This window comes from Aquarana catesbeiana, linkage group LG02, assembly GCF_042186555.1.
Source record: "Aquarana catesbeiana isolate 2022-GZ linkage group LG02, ASM4218655v1, whole genome shotgun sequence".
Classification (NCBI taxonomy): domain Eukaryota; kingdom Metazoa; phylum Chordata; class Amphibia; order Anura; family Ranidae; genus Aquarana; species Aquarana catesbeiana.
In genome coordinates, this window is record NC_133325.1 from 582891318 (window position 1) to 582909017 (window position 17700).

The 17700-nt window shown below is 44.2% G+C and overlaps 1 protein-coding gene across 2 annotated transcripts in view; it reads right to left on the bottom strand.

Moving 5' to 3' along the window:
• The window catches only part of FGR (FGR proto-oncogene, Src family tyrosine kinase), a 196684-nt gene that overhangs the window by 13250 nt on the left and 165734 nt on the right, over positions 1 to 17700 (bottom strand). For both annotated transcript variants that reach the window (XM_073616188.1, XM_073616190.1), the window contains exons 9-11: positions 15136 to 15315; positions 9513 to 9589; positions 731 to 884 (exon numbers count right to left, since the gene is read on the bottom strand). In XM_073616188.1, coding sequence (XP_073472289.1) covers positions 731 to 884; positions 9513 to 9589; positions 15136 to 15315 — 411 coding nt within the window. The remainder of the gene's footprint in view (positions 1 to 730; positions 885 to 9512; positions 9590 to 15135; positions 15316 to 17700) is intronic.

Below are 17700 nucleotides of genomic sequence, written 5' to 3' on the forward strand. Positions count from 1 at the left end.
GGTGCTTAATAGCTCATTTTTTTATGTTTTTTTTTTTTTTTTTTTTTAGAGAGTTTACAACCACTTTAAGCAGCAGTGGTAATGTGCTACGTCCAAAAGACCATGCAAGCAGTCAAATTTCATCTTACTGGTTGCTCTGGATTTCTCTTCTTTGCATCTTGTTTTGTTTTTTTTTTCTACTGAATACACCATGTAGCATATAATCATAATTAATAAGGATCGTGTACTAGCAGATTTAACTACACTATCAAATTAAAGGCAAACTCCAGCTTACACTTTATATGCAGTTACAGCGACAGTTTGTTTCCTTTTGGTATAGAGATTTTACATAAATAATTGAAACTGATCATTATACGTCCCCCTGCCAGTGCTGAATGGTTTGTCTTACCCTTGTAACTGATACATCTGCAAGAGAGCTTGTTCTTTTGAAAAACAGCAGATTTACTGGCCAAATCATCAGATGTAAATATAAAAGGAAAGAAAGCCTAAAAAAAGAAAACTAATGCAGCCATCACATCTAGAAATTGGTAGGCTACAATAAAGGGTTGCTTTTGGGTTTAATAACACTTTAACTTGTTTTACACCTGTCTACTGACATTTCTTCACCAGAGCTAGTATTGTTCATCTGCTGTCATCCTCCCTACAAACACTCTCAGTTTACCCAGAAGCCATCACTGTTATCAGCTTTAAATAGCGACCCAGAGTTGGAGAATAAATGAAATGTCATTACCCTGTCGAGCTGTGTATTCATTGTCTTCAATGAGACGAGCAAGGCCAAAGTCTGCAATTTTACAGATCAAGTTGTCCCCAACCAGAATATTGGCAGCTCTGAGGTCACGGTGAATATAATTCATTCGTTCAATATATGCCATGCCAGAAGATATCTATAAAAAAAACAGAAACGATTTGATCAGACTTATGGGGATGCATTAGTGGCATTCAGAGTCCTTGGCAAGTGAGAATTAATTGGTTACAAGTGCCAGGGAGTTTTAAAAGTAGAAACTAATGAAGAGAGACCAAGTTAAGAAGGCAAGGATGACCAGCTTTTGGTTAAAGTTGACGTTACCCTAAATATTCATTTTTTTATGTGTGTGTGCTCACATGTATATTTTAATAAATCATAATCTCTATCACATTTACTTTTTTCCATCTGAAGTTGATCCTGACAGTCAGCTTTCTATCTTAATCTAAACTGACTAAAGCACAGAAGCTAATCTGCTGGTAAGTTATCATCCCTTGGCTGGCTATTACAGGACACTGTGCAGACACACAGCATGCCTATATTGGGTAGTTTGTTCAGCCACCACGCCCTCCCCCCCCCAATCACATCCTGCCTCTGGCACATACCCCCTCTCAATCACAGAGTGCATCTTGAACACGCCCCCTATTCTAACACAGCCTGCAACTTGTCTCAGGCTAAAAAGACTATGGAATACAGGCACACTGTGTGTGTGCACAGTGTCTTTTAACCCCACCCCCCACTATCCAGAAGAAGAGTTGCATGGTCACATGACAGAACCTTTTAACCTTATTAACCACTTGACCTCTGGAAGATTTATGCCCCCTTCCTGACCAGACCATTTTTTGCAAATCGGCACTGCGTTACTTTAACCGACCGGTCGCGCGACACTATACCCAAATAAAATGTATGTCCTTTTTTCCAACAAATAGAGCTTTCTTTTGGTGGTATTTGATCACCTTTGAGTTTATTTTTTGCGCTATAAACAAAGAACTGCTGACAATTTTGAAAAAAAAAAAAAAAACAATATTTTTTACTTTCTGCTATAAAACATCAAATAATTTTTTTTATTGATTTCTTCATCAGTTTAGGCCAATATAATATAATATATATATATAATAATGTATTCTGCCACATGTTTATGGTAAGAAAAATCCCAATAAGCGTATATTGATTGGTTTACACAAAAGTTATAGCGTCTACAAACTAGGGGATATTTTTATTTATTTATTTATCATTTTTTACTAGTAATAGCGGCGATCAGTGACTTATAGCGGCACTGCGGTATTGCAGCGGACAAATCAGACACCTAACTGACACTTTTTTGGGACCAGGGACATTATTACAGTGATCAGTACTAAAAATATGCACTGTCAGTGTACTAATGACACTGGCACGGAAGGGGTTAACATCGGGGGTGATCAAAGGGTTAACTGTGTGCCTATCTGGTGTTTTAGTGTAGTGGGGGAGGTGCTTTTACTAGTGGAAGGCATGGATCTGCATTTCTTCTTTTACAGAAACAAAGGATCTATGCCTTCTGTACTGACAGAACGGCAATCTGCTGTGTTTACATTGGCAGACTACTAATCTGTCAGTGTACTGAATGATTAGCGGGTGCCAGCGGACATCGGGTCCACAGGAGCTGCTGATCAGCTTCTGCTGTGTAAAATCACAGCAGGAGCGAGTCGCAGACGGTGCACACTCACACGTGATACCCGGAAGTGCAGGATATATATATATATATATACGTGATCCTGCACAGCGTGGCCACCCTTTAGCAGTAATTCTGATATGGGGCCGTCGGCAAGTGGTTAAAAGGTAAAGAAAGATCATTTCTGAAATAAAACAAAAGAAGTTGGGGCCCTTTCACGTGGCCGGTTTGTTTGCAGCCTCTGGATTCCTGCAGCAAGAATCTGCGGATAAGCTGTGGTGTCCAAGCTTGGACCCAGATGTATCCAGGCTTGGACATTTGTGAAAGCCCAAATTAAACACCTCACCACTACTTTTGAAAGAAATTCAGTTATACATGACTTTCTCCTGCGGTCTTCAGACTGTAAAATCAGGTAAACACAAGTCAGGTAAAGTCAGGTAAATTACAAAATTTGGCTGGTTCAGCAGGAACTGGCCGACCTTCGGTCCATAGGTGCTCATCTTTGTTTAACAGGAGCCGATCTAATGACCAACTTCTGTCAAATGGTCCTGCTGGAAAACCAGCATCCGATCACCGCATGCTGCCAATGGCTTCAGCGCTGATCTGTGTATTCTGATGGAGGGAGAGGGGGATTCCCCTCAGAATACAATAGCGTGGTGGGGGGAGATCCTTGCATGCACATTGTTTGTGTGAATGTGGAAATCTGTCCGTTTTTTTTTTTTTTTTTTGGTTCAACCAGCGGGTTGTGGGACAAAAACCTGAGGGGGTATACCCAGCTTTAGTCACAGGTACATTGTGTTCTCCTCCAGCAGGGTAGGCCTTACTCCTGGATAACGCAGTGCTCATGTAACGAGGATTCTAGGAGTACAGTAAGCCCAAACCAGTTTGTTGATGGACTGGTCTTACAGGAAGTGGGTTGAATGGTTTTGGATATCATTCAGCCCAGAAGAGCACTACCACTGGTTGGTGAGCTGGCTCGGTACGGCGCCAGAAAGGAAGGGAGTATTGCAGCCGAAGCTGCTTTTTTTTTATTTTTTACTCTGCTGGATTACCAATTTTAAGAAAAATAAAGTAGAAAAGGGCAGTTGCGCTTTAAGTAGACAAGGTGCAGAGAAAGAGTGAAGTCTGGGATTACTAAACACCAAAAGGACCTCTATTTTGTCTGCAAGCACTAACTCATGCACATTTACAATCTTGCTGCTTAATCAGTATTATATTCGGCATAATTAGAACATTAAAGTTTGCACATAGATTGCTTTAATCAGTTGTTAAAAAGATTTGATAAATATAACGATTCATTTATTGTGCTAGTACTTCATTGCACAGGCCTTTATGAAAGCTGCTTATGTTTGTAACTGGCTTTGTGAGACTGAATCTGACTGAATACTTTGGCGGAGACCCAGGGCTGGACTGAGGCTGATACAGGAGAGGCACAAGAGACCTGTGGATTACAGATGTTAACCAATGCATTGCAATAGCAACTCTATGGCAATGATTTACTAAAGGCAAATGGACTGTGCACTTTGCAAAGTGCAGTTGATTCAGAGCTTAGTAAATTAACAGAAACTTTGCTGACTTCCATCATCCAATCATGTGCAAGCAAAAATGCTGTTTTTTTTTTTTTTAATTGTCCCTGCACGTGATTGGGAATTCTTTGCAAAGTGAAGTTTTACCTCAATTACTAAGCTTTGGAGCAACTGCACTTTGCAAAGTGCACGGTCTATTTGCGTTTAGTAAATCAACCCCTATGTCCAAAGTATATCTAAAGCTAAAACTTTTTTGCTCATTTTGGATAAAATTGAAGATGTATACAACCACTGACATTTTATTTTTCAGTGTCTTAAACAGTGTCTCTGTAGGAAGTGAGAGGATATCTTTCCAATGCGAAGGAAATTACCCTCTTGGTTGTCACAGGAACAAGTGTCCCCATTTAAAGATTTCCACTCTATTCCTAATTTGGTAGCAACTCAAAATTTCGGAATTATCCTCACTTTCATTTCCTTTGACGCTGGTGATAAGGACAATTACAGCAGCATTTCTCAATTTTTTGGGGGCCCCAACCCCCCCCCCCCCCCACCCAAGTCTGCCCACGAACACAGGATGCAGTTTGCTCTGCATCAGCATTATGTGTTGCCATGGTGCTTGCTGCCCGCTAGAACAATAATAACCAATGAAGCATTAGAGCCAGGACGCATGGCCTCCTGCCTGCACCATAGCCACACATGGAGTTGATCCAGGGCAGACGGCATGCAGGGCTGCCCCCAGCATTCAGGAGAGGATGGAAGTGTACTCCCATTCAGATCTGCTCCATCTTCCATCCTCTACCATGCTGCTGGAGCAAGGCAGGGTCCTAATGGGAAGTAGGGACTCTGATGTGATGGGGCTTTCATATCTAGGATGGCATTGATGTATAGGGGGACTCTGATGGGGGGATTCAAATAAGGTGAGACAATTCTACGATTGGGGGACTATGTAATATATTGTTGGATTCTGATGTGATGGGGGGCTCAGTTGTAATGAGGGAACTCTGATGAGGAGAAGTGGCTTCTGATGTGAAGGGAAGACTCTGTGAAGGTGAGACCCTGATGTGATGAGAGGACTCTAATGTGATAAGGGGACTTTGATTTGATGGGGGACTCTGATGTGATGGAGGATCTCTGATAGGAAGGATAACTTCTGATGTGCTGTTCATTTCATCAAGGTGGTTGTGTGTGTCATGCCAGGCTCAGCTTTCCCATCAAATGTAAGTAACATTTAGGTTTTTAACATTTTTGACTGGGGTGCCAGCAGATTTTACATACTTTAAAAAGTACTGCTATGGCTATGCTACTACTACTATAACTACTACTATGCTACCTAAATAGGGTGCTATGACTGAAAAAAAAGTTCACACTGAATTAAGGGGGTGAATCTGCCTAACAGGGACAAAGACAACAAAAAAGAAAAGTGGTTCTATCCCCTCAACACTCCATCATAATCTAAAAAAAAAAAAGTGTTTTTCCTTAAGAAAACCTATACCAAAAATATGGGGATAGCCATTGTCCTCAACGCATCAAAAATGCTAGTTGCCTGGCTGTCATGCCTATCTGATGGCTTCTGTATTCTGTGTCATTTAGCTTGTATTGGTATGCAGACAAGGAATTTATGAATTTACACTGACCTCAGTTTTGGGTCTGTATCTAGAAGTTATTGAAAGCAGAGACAGCATAGTAACTAGAGCTTTGTTATTTTTTTTTTTTTTTGGCTTGAGCAAATTTTTACCTTTTGTTAGTTTTGATCATTGGACTTTTGTTGCTTGTTAGCCCCTGCCCATTTACATTCATATTATTTTAGGTGATTTTTTTTTTTTAGATCTTGAACGGTTTACAGACTTACTGTATTTTGTTATGCATTTCTCAACTGCTGACATCAATCCTGGACCTGCCCCACTCCACATCTTTTCGATGGTGAGTGAAGCAACCTGTCAAAGTTATTGACCAGTAACAAGCAGGAGCAATTGGCAGGCCAGAAACTTGAAAGGTATCTGAAACCAGCCTGCTTTTTAGGAATACAGTTCCCTAAGTGGGTTTACAGTGAACAAAGGTTCACTTTAAGGACATTGATGGAAATATGAACAGCTTGCAAGATAAACATATGCAGGGAATACTCCAGTTGAGCCAGCACTCTGCTGTCACAGTTCATGTACACCGACCTCCCTTTCCTCACTGGAGGCTTTCAAAAATGTTGTTGCTGGCTGTAGCTCAGAAAATTTATACAGTATAATATATATATATATATATATATATATATATATATATAAAAAAAAATATATATATATATATATATATATATATATATATATATATATATATATATATAGGCATGTACTACATTGCATCAAAGAAAAAATGGAATAGGAAACTAGAGTTAAAAACTGAAGGTAGGCAATGAGTAGTAACAATAAAGGTTAAAGTGTACGAGAGAGTGAAATAAAAAACATATACGGTACATCTCTTCAATACATGCATGTTTCTTTTAAGCGGATTTCCAGCCTGAGTGAAGAAAAAAATTAAAAGTCAGCAGCTACAAATACTGTAGCTGCTGACTTTTAATCTAAGGACACGGGTCCTTATATTAGCGTATTCGGGTGGCGCAATGACGGCACCCGAAGAAGGCGCCGGTGTCTTGCCGAGAAAGTTCCCTCGGCGGATAAGTTCCCCCCCAGTACTGCGCAGGCGCAGCGCCTGCGCAGTACGAACTACTATCAGCCGCTGGAGATAGCCGAAGCACAAAATCTACAATCAGCTGTACACGGCGCCTGCGCCCTGGGTCCAGGTTCCTTCCCCACCATCCAAGTGGACCTAGAGGGGGAATCAAAAAGAGCCGAGCGAAGCGAGGCCGTGCCCGAAGCGTGGCAAGCGAAGCGAGCCCGCGAGAGGCCCTCTTACAGGCGCCGTGTACAGCTGATTTTCCCCTATTCATCTTCGGCTATTTCCGCCGGATCCTACTGCGCAGGCGCAGCGCCTGTGCAGTAGATGGGGGTCCTTATCCACCGAGAGGAACTTTCTCGGCAGAACACCGGCATGCTTACTAAGGGAAACAGGAAAGGTGCCAAATGTGGCAGCGGAGGAGGGGGGGGGGGGGTGCGAACAAGCGGAGCTTACACTTATGGGTGGAACTCCGCTTTAAAAACACTGCAAATACTAGTTGATCTGTCAAAAATCAAGCATGCTGCTTTGGGGTGACAACACAATTCAATTTCTGCACTGAAATCCCAAGCTATGTTGTCACCCTGCTGAATTGAGTTCCAAGAAGCTGCCCACCACACACTGAGCTCCTAGCACCTGTCACTAAAGCCAGGTTCACACTGGTACAAGACTGTTGTAGGACCGTCATCCTACTTTGCCCTACGACATCGATCCTACATCGGTCCTACTTCCTTTCGACTTGAATGAACAGGATAAGAGTTTGCTCCGACTTCGAGATAGTCTGACTTATCATTTGACCAATCAAAACAGTCCCAGTGTGACATAAATTCCATTTACTGCTGCTGTAATCACCATGTAGGATATCACAAGTCGGATGGTTAGGACAATGATCCCACTTTGATCCAACTTCACTGATATTAATGGGCTGAAGTAGGACCAAAGTCGGACCAAAGTAGTACTGGAATCTTTTTCAAAGTCGGACCGACTTGTGTTGGACAAGTTAAGATGGCTCACACAGGGCATCATTGATTTGATGTGAACCTATCCTAAAAGACTTTCAAGCCTGGTCAGGGCCGTCTTTAATATTGATTGAACCCTGGGCTAAAAATTTCTTGGACCACTTGACTGGTTGCTAGAGGATACAGCACACATTATGGCTCACTGATTAGTTGCTAGAGGTTATAGCACATGATTTCTGCTTGTTGATTGGTTGCTAGAGATTACTATACCTCAATACTGCTCACTGATTGGTTACTAGAGGATACTACACATCATTCCTGCTTACTGGTTGGTTGCTTGAGGTTACAGCACATCATCTCCTCACTGCCGGCACACCATGGACTGAGGAGGTGAGGGGACCCATTAATAGACAGAAAACTCCTAGGGATCCTAGGGCTCCTGGGATCAGTGGCAGTGCTGGTGGGAGGGGAGGGTGTGATCAATGGCAATGCTGATTTTTTTTTTTACCGACTACCAATATAAAGTGTAGTTTCAACACTAGCCACCAATGTATAGGGGTTTACACTGACCACTAATGTAATAGGGGTTTACACTGACCTCTAATGTAATAGAAGCATTCACAGTAACTACCAATGTAAGGAGGGATTTACATGGACCACCAATGTAAGGGGGACATTCACACTGGCCACTAGTGTGAATGAAAGGATTCTACACCAAGCACCAATGTAATGAGAAGAATGAGAGTGACCACCAATGTAACTGAGACATTTAGCTTGCGTTCACATTTGTGTGTGTCGGGAATGCATGCAAAATCGCTTTTCTGGCACCACAGAAAAGTGCGGCCCTTTAGCAGATACACAGCAGTGCTATTAATTGTTAATGACACCTTCATGCATCTGCTGACATGTGCCTTGGCAACGAGTGATTTTGAAAAAGCGTTAGGGAGTTTCTTCTGCATTTGTAGCTCATAGAGTAGCCCATTGAAATGAATGGGCTGCCCTACACATGACCTACATCATTATCCACCTTGTCAGTACACCTTTGTATCCTAAAACCCATGCTAACCTCTGCATCTTAAACTTTCCACCACCCTCTCCACTCCAATCCCCCTCCCCTTTAACTCTACCTGCCTCCTCTGCTCATCTTTGCACCCACCTTCCTTACCTCCATACATCCCCTCCTTGCTCATGTGTGCACCCCAAACTAATTCTTTCTCTGCCTACCTCTGCACACCTCACACTACCCCCCCCCCCCACTAATTTGCTTACCTGAATGATGGTAGGCTTAATAACCACAGTTGTAGGCAGGACTTTCAACAATGTCTTTATCTCCCCAGTGGGCAGCATTCAGTATAGGTGTTGGTGGTTTTGACCCCAGGGGGCATGATATACATGTGAATACCGCCTCTATTTACATATAAATGCTGCCGGTCTGCCGCTATTTACATATGAATGCCGCCACTATTTACATATCAATGCGAGTATTTACATGTAAACACAGGGTCTGCAGGTGAGTCATCTGTACGCAACAATAGGGCAGAGCTGGGCAGCAAAAAGTAACAGAACTTCACCCTGAGATATCAGGACACAGCACGGGACTAAAACCTCAAGGGACAAGGGAATTTAAAACTGGGATAATTGGCAAGTATGAGACAGCTGCTTTGGGCCCCACAACAATGACAGGGCCCAGGGCAGCTGCCCTTTTGCCCTGCCTTAAAGATGGTCCTGAGCCTGATAATGATGTCACAGGGAGTAATAAAAGCAGTTTCTTGCTGCAAGAACCATGTAAAAGAACAAAACAGTACAGGGTCATGCTTTGGAGATGGAGAAATAGGTTTGAGGTTAAATTTGGGTAATGCCTGAACATACAGTACCCTTTAACATCATATAACAGATGGAGAAGGAGAGTAATGACTACAGGGAAGAGTAATGAGCAGAAAATACAATTACCGTAGATGGTATTAAATCCCACTAACCTGTGCTGACATGTCCACAAACTCTGGTAACTTCAAATATCGTCCATCCCCATCTTTGACAAATTCTAACAGGCTTCCTGTAGAACAGAGAAAAAATGAGAAAGTACATAATTTATACCACTGTTATACTGACCCGAAGCTGTTGGTGTTTTTTTTTTTAACCGGCCCTTTTCTCCACAACAGAGAAAAGTATTGAACCAGTTTGTAGGGAAAATTTCCAGCAAGCTGGAAAATCTCTGTCATAACAAGCCCCTCCAATAAATAACAGCTTACTAGAAATGTAAAAATGGCCAGCTAATCACAAGTAATGCCCAAGAATAAAAATGGTCACATAAGTTTGATAGTACAATATCTGTACACTCCCTACAGACTATACAGTCTTTAGATTTCTGAACAACTATGTAGTATGAGGGCCTGTAAACAGGAATGAAGGTGCATCTGATGTGAATGTATATTATATGTAAAGTGCTGCCTAAATTGAGGGTGCTATACAAGTACCTAAAATAAATAGATAAATCTCCGTCAGATTAGCTGTGCTGGGAAGTATTGCAGTGATCCTGTAATCACTGAATCACTTCCCTTTTGTCTTTCAGTGGTAAACAAAACAGTTGCATGGCCTCTGCTTGCTACTGGCACTAGAGAAAGCCCAACATAGGACTAATATACAGTGGAACCTTGGATCATGAGTAACGCGGTTAATGAGCAATATGAGCTATTATTTTTTTTAAATCCTGACTTGGTTTGCGAGTGTTGTCTCGCAAAAAATGAGCAGGATTCAAGTCTCTGCGGTGTGCAGTACCACATTTGTCCAGAGGTGTGGGGGCGCCGGTGACACTCTGAGCCGCACTGAGCCGTTTGGAGCCACTCGGAAATACTTGGAACTCAGTTCCTGAGTGTTTCCGAGCCTTTCTGAGGGTATCCGAGCGGTCTCCGAGTATTTCTGAATCTCTCCGACGCCCTCTCCCCCACCTCTGGCCACATGCAGTATTGCATGTAATAGAAGTCAATGTGGAGTGAATTATCTTCGTTTCCATTGACTTCTATGGAGAAACTCGCTTTGATATGTGAGTGCTTTGGATTACAAGCATTCCCCTGGAACGGATTATGCTCGTAATAGAAGGTCCCACTGTATTCTCTGCCACAGGTTGCCTTTTTGGGAAAGCCTTTATATATTTTTGACACAATCTCTTTTTTCAGATTTCGGTGGCCATTTTGGGACACAGATGTGCTATACGTAGGCCAATTTGCATGACCAAGGCACCAATGAGTGGGAAGCATAGATAGGGACAGTAACCCAACTGGTAGGGACAGGCAAGCTCTATAGATAGGGACAGGAACCTCTATTGTAAGATCAAGCAAGCTGTGGAACAAATTCATCCTGACAGTTGGGCCTGGGTGGAAGTCCATGAGATTCTGAGAGGGTCTAGCTAGGACTGAACTAACTAGCACTAAACAGAAGGGAATGACAAGAGAGGGAAGGTTACAGCTGGTTTACCGTGAACAGCTCAGTGGTATCCACTGAAATAGATGGAGACTTGGAGCCGCTAGTTACATAGTCCAAGAACTAATGCATATCAGTATTGTTGTGCAGAATCTTGGCAGTAGTAGATTCCTGGACACACACTGAAAGTTCAGTCTTGTTGCCGTCAGTAAATGTTTGAGATATTGTTTCACAGATACTGCTGTAAGATGGTCCTTTGATGTAGACTTCATCGCTCACAGGAAATCTTGGCTGAGTGGGTATCTCTTTTGAGCTCTCGTTTTGAAAGAAGATGGGAGTGTTTTGGATTCTCTCACCAATAGCTTTTCAGTGCGCACACTGAGTGAACTCTATTCTTAAAGCGTTACTAAACCCAGGACCTGCATTCACAATATCTGGTCTCCCACAGTACACAGAACATGGAAATGCAATTATTTTAAGTAAATATAAACTGCTAAATACCTTTTCTCAGCAGCAGTTAGAACAGTCTTGTGACTTCTATCAGCGTCCAGCCAAGCAATGGTTAAAGCTTGTAGGAGGAGTTTTCTGACCTATGAGACTGCAAGACCCCTGAGTCTTTGTCTGGACAGTGCTAATTGGCCCTGTGCTGATCACATTCACTCTCCCAAGAAACAAAAAACCTCTCTAGCAATACACACCAAACTAAGCATGTGCAGGCTGACTCCATAGACTCTGTGTTATCAGGAAATGATTAGGAGACAGTGGAAGGAGGGGAGGATCAGAGAAGACAGGATCAAACAGCCTTTTTACATAATGCAAAGGATTAACCCCTAAGGTTCCATAGTGAATATAATAAGCATGCTTTACTGCATATATGGACTGATTTTACTGTTGTGGGTTTAGTAACACTTTAAAGTGATACTAAAGGATCGTTTTTTTTGTGTTTTTTTTTAACAAACATGTCATACTTACAACCACTGTGCAGCTCGTTTTGCACAGAGTGGCCCCGAACATCCATTTCTGGGGTCCCTCGGCGGCTCTTGCGGCTCCTCCCAGCATTAGATAACCCCCTTGGAGAAGGCCGAATGTAGGACTCGGCCCCACCCCCCGGGTCATTGGATTTGATTGACAGCAGTGGGAGCCAATGGCTGCACTGCTGTCAATCTATCCAGTCAAGACCCAGGAACCCGCGCAGAGAGGGATGGCGGGGACGCGTCAACGGAAATTCAGGGCTCAGGTAAGTAAAACCGGGGGGGCTAGGGGGCAGGTGACTGCAAGGTGTTTTTTCACCTTAATGCATAGGATGCATTAAAGAGAAAAACACTAGCCTTTACAACCCCTTTAAGCCTGGTACACATGTACCCAAAATCGGCCACATTAGCAGAACGTATGTACCGTTGTCTGTTCTAACACCTGGCTTTTGTCTAATGGTCATGCGGAAAACCAGCATGCAATCAGTGCTTGCAGCTAATGGCTGCAAGCGAAGATCTGTGTATTCAGAATACAATAAAAGAGGGGGTCTGTCTGTTTTTTTTTTTTAGCTCAACCCGCTGGTACTCAAGCTTTAATCAAACAAGGAGTACTGAGCATCTTTTGAGCATGAGGATCATTTTAAAGATCACTTGTGCATTGTTCTTGTACCTTGTGGACTCTTGCCATATCTCTTTCCAGTAGAAGCATGATTTTGGTGTTCTCTTCCCATGGTTGTGTGTAGACTTGCCTTCAAACTTAAAATCATACATGTAACATGCATCTTCCAGTGTAGGGATTTCCTCTCTGTCATTACGTATTTGTTTGCACTTGATAAGCGTAGGAAGATTAATTCTTTCAGTCCCTTTTTACGTCTGAAAGAATGAATTCTCCAGCAGGGGCAATTCTTCCTATGATTTCTACTGTGCTAACACATGTATGCAGGGTGTAGTACAGTACTTCTCCCCTTATACAGAACATGTCAAAGAACTGTGAAGTGGCAAATGAATGACTGGTTTGGTCATTGGACCAAACAGCGTACATCCTGACAGCTTTTTCTGGTTGTCCCCAAGGAAACACTTTCACCAGACGCACAGCATTTTAGCACCGTTTTTCACTGAAAATCCTCTGTGACGTGGCTCACTATATTTAGATATGATTGTTGCAGGTGACTATTCATTCTCTACGCCATGATCTGACATGGGTGTAAGAACTTCTGTGGCTGTACAGACTTGTTTAAAGGGGCCTCGGTGTAAGGTTGATTTGTGCCTATTGCTATTGCACGCTGAACAGTTAACTGTAGCCTTGCAGTCTCTGGTTAAGTGCTCTGTGGATGAACAACATCTGAAGCAAATGTCATGGTTCTTTAGAAAGTCCTTGTGTCCTTCAAAGGGCTTTTCCTTGAATGCACAGCACTTTCTGAAAGGATGTGGTTTGTTGTAGATAAGACAGTAGGAGTTAGGAGCTTTTCGCCTTTGTTCACTCTCAGTGCTGGTAACAGGTGCAAAGCCTTGTACACACAGCCCGGGTGTGCAGCTGTCTGTTCTACAGAAGCCAGTCTCACAACCGGCTTTTGTTGAGCGGGCATGCTGGAAAACCAGCATCTGACCCACATCCAATCAGCGCATGCAGCCAATGGCTAAGAGCGCTGATCATTGAGTTCTGGTAGGGAGGCAGTCCCCCCTGTAAGAACACAAAGACACAGCGGGGGAGATCGACACACTCACACCACTCCTGTTAGTACGGCAATCTGTCATTTTTCATCTCTTTAGCCCTCTGGGTTGAATGAAAAAAGGCTGAATGTGTATACCCAGCTTAAAGTGTTACTGAACCCACAACAGTAAAATCAGTCTATATATACAGTAAAGCATGCTTGTTATACTCACTGTGGAACCTAAGGGGTTAATCCACTGCAGTGTTTAAATAGGCTGTTTGATCATGCCTTCTCTGCTCCTCCCCTTCTTCCGCTGTCCCCAAACGATCTCCTGATAGTCTTGGGGGCACTCTGCACATGCTCAGTTTGGTGTGTATTGCCAGAGGGTTTATTTTTCTTGGGAGAGTACATGTGATCAGCACAGGGCCAATCAGCACTGTCCAGGCAGAGGGTCAGGGGTCCTGCAGCCTCATAGGACAAGCAGGGGAGAATGAAAACTCCTCCTACAAGCTTTAACCAGACACTGATAGATGTCACAAGACTGCTATATACTGCTGATGAGAAAAGATATTTAGCAGTTTATATTTACTAAAATAATTGCATTTCCATGTTCTGTGTAATGTGGGAGACCAGATATAGTGAATGCAGGGTCCTGGGTTTAGTGACACTTTAACTCCTGTCTTTCTAACAAAGAGATAGTGTTTCTAAAGTCTTTGTATTTTGTGTTGATGTTTTCTCTTCTTGTAGTTGGAGGGAAAGGAAGGCCTGAAGCAGTCAGTAAGAAGCTTGGATCATTTTTAGCTCTGGCTAAGGCTTTGATGAACTTTGAAAAGAATTAAAAAGGTGGAAAGGGGATTCAAAACTGCCCCTTGTACCTTGAACTCACTGTTGGCCATTTTTCCTGAATATCATATGCTATTTTGCTTAACACTGAATGCAGTGTTTAGGTAGCTAAGACCTAGTAGATGTCAGTCTTCTGTGGCAATCTCATACTCAAGAAGAAATTCACTTAGTTCATGGAACTTTTTGCTTATCCTAGTTGAACCTCCTTAACAAGGCAAGGTCCATAACTTCAGCTCTCCTACACGTTTGCTTTTAACCTCTTCCCTGAGAGATTAACCACTTCAATGAAATAGTCCAGGAGAATCAAGCCAGGAATCCCAACTGACAGCAGGGATGAGTCATTGGTTGTTAGGACGCCGACGGGTGCAAGCTCCTTAACAACCAACATCCAGTCTCCTTACCATACTAAAAATGCAGTAGTATCAAAAACGCATCAAAAACACATAGTGAACCTAGCCTAAAAGAGATATTGTTTTAAAATAAGTAACTGCTGAAATCACTTAATATAACCAGTTAACAGTTTGTGTCCAATTGTGTCCAGTTTGTGATCACAACTACATTATTCTATTATTATTCAGCACAGAGCAGAACGGTGTGGCTACATGTAGGAACTAATAGCTTAACAATGCCTTATGTTCTTGACTGGGAGAGGGGTGGGTATAATAAAACACTAAAGTATTAACTAATTGAGGGCCACAAGTGGTACAAAAACTTACCTTGTTCCATAAACTCGGTTACAATGTATATGGGCTCTTCAGAAACCACTGCATATAGCTGAACTAGTTTATCATGGCGGAGCTTCTTCATGATCTGAGCCTCTTCTAGGAATGCTTCTGGGGACATTGTTCCTGGCTTGAGAGTCTTCACAGCTACCTTTGTTGACCCATTCCATGTCCCTTATAATTGTAAAGATATATGAAAGTTATAACAATGTTAATACAGTCAGACATACCACGATCACTATGTAAAAAAGCCAAGTTCAATCAGATGAGGAGACTGTTGTTGGTCTTCTAGGGACTGCAATCTCTGCAAACAGCCCCTAGCTGACCAACCTTAAAGGGTTTTCCTTTTTTAGCTAGCCACTATTATTTCACTGGTAGAATGCCAGCACCAGGGATATATGTGTGGTGTATACAAATGTATAATTGGCTGATACAAGCATGCATGTGTCTCAAAAAACAATTTAGCTGTTTATATTTCTTTCAGTGTTCCAGTCTGTGATACGGATGTGACCCAGCTGTCTAATTTCACTGGAAATTAATGGATTCATTCATTCTGACTTGATATGACTCGCAGTTCTATGCTGACCTAATAACCATAATATTTTAAAAAGCCAATCAAGCATTTTATTATATATAGTGCAGTCCAGCAAAACCTAATATGATTAGAGTAATGCCGCGTACACACGGTCGGACTTTCCGGCATACTTGGTCCGGCGGACCAGAGTGTGCCGGACAATCCGCCCGTGTGTGGGCGGCGGCGGACTTTTCCGGCGGACTTCTTCCCAAAAGCCCGCCGGACCTAGATTTTAAACATGTTTGAAATCTTTCCGTCGGACTCAGTTTCGGGCGGAAAGTCCGCTCGTGTGTGTGCTGGTCCGACGGAAAGCCCGCTCGTGTGTAGGCTGGTCCGACAGACCAAATACGACACGAGGGGATGGTATTGCATCTCGCGCTCGCTGCAATAGGAAAAACAAATCTTCCTATTGCGGCGAGCGCGGGGCATACCAGGCCCTTAGGTCTGGTATGGATTATAAAGGGGAACCCCGCTACGCCGAAAAAACGGCGTGGGGTCCCCCTAAAATCCATACCAGACCCCGATCCGAGCACGCAGCCTGGCCGGTCAGGAAAGGGGGTGGGGACGAGCGAGCGCCCCCCCCCCCCTGAACCGTACCAGGCCGCATGCCCTCAACATGGGGGTGGGTGCTTTGGGGGAGGGGGGCGCCCTGCGCCCCCCCCCCCCAAAGCACCTTGTCCCCATGTTGATGAGGACAAGGGCCTCTTCCCGACAACCCTGGCCGTTGGTTGTCGGGGTCTGCGGGCGGGGGCTTATCGGAATCTGGGAGCCCCCTTTAATAAGGGGGCCCCCAGATCCCGGCCCCCCACCCTATGTAAATGAGTATGGGGTACATGGTACCCCTACCCATTTACCTAGGAAAAAAGTGTAAGTAATAAAACACACTACACAGGTTTTTAAAATATTTTATTAAACAGCTCCGGGGGGGATCTTCCTCCGGCTTCGGGTGTCTTCTTCCGGCTTCGGGGGTCCCTCCGCTTCATCTTCTCCCGGCGTCCGGTTGGTTCTTCTCCGCTCTCTTCTCCCTGTGTTCCTGTTCTTCGGCCGGCTCCTCTGCTGTCTTCAAGTAGCTCTCTTGCCAGCAGAGGTCCGGACTTCTGGGCTTCTGAGCTTCTGGGCTTCTCTTCCCCAGATGTTGACACGACGCTCTCTCCTGCTGGACTGCTCTCCGAGGGCTGCGTTGTGACTTATATAGGTGGAGACCCCGCCCCCTTTTGATGTCACAGTCCCTGGGCATGCTGGGACTGTGACGTTTTAGGGGGCGTGGTCAACATCACCCAGTGACCACGCCCCCTAAAACGTCACAGTCCCAGCATGCCCAGGGACTGTGACATCAAAAGGGGGCGGGGTCTCCACCTATATAAGTCACAACGCAGCCCTCGGAGAGCAGTCCAGCAGGAGAGAGCGTCGTGTCAACATCTGGGGAAGAGAAGCCCAGAAGCCCAGAAGCCCAGAAGTCCGGACCTCTGCTGGCAAGAGAGCTACTTGAAGACAGCAGAGGAGCCGGCCGAAGAACAGGAACACCGGGAGAAGAGAGCGGAGAAGAACCAACCGGACGCCGGGAGAAGATGAAGCGGAGGGACCCCCGAAGCCGGAAGAAGACCCCCGAAGCCGGAGGAAGATCCCCCCCGGAGCTGTTTAATAAAATATTTTAAAAACCTGTGTAGTGTGTTTTATTACTTACACTTTTTTCCTAGGTAAATGGGTAGGGGTACCATGTACCCCATACTCATTTACATAGGGTGGGGGGCCGGGATCTGGGGGCCCCCTTATTAAAGGGGGCTCCCAGATTCCGATAAGCCCCCCGCCCGCAGACCCCGACAACCAACGGCCAGGGTTGTCGGGAAGAGGCCCTTGTCCTCATCAACATGGGGACAAGGTGCTTTGGGGGGGGGGCGCGCAGGGCGCCCCCCTCCCCCAAAGCACCCACCCCCATGTTGAGGGCATGCGGCCTGGTACGGTTCAGGAGGGGGGGGGGCGCTCGC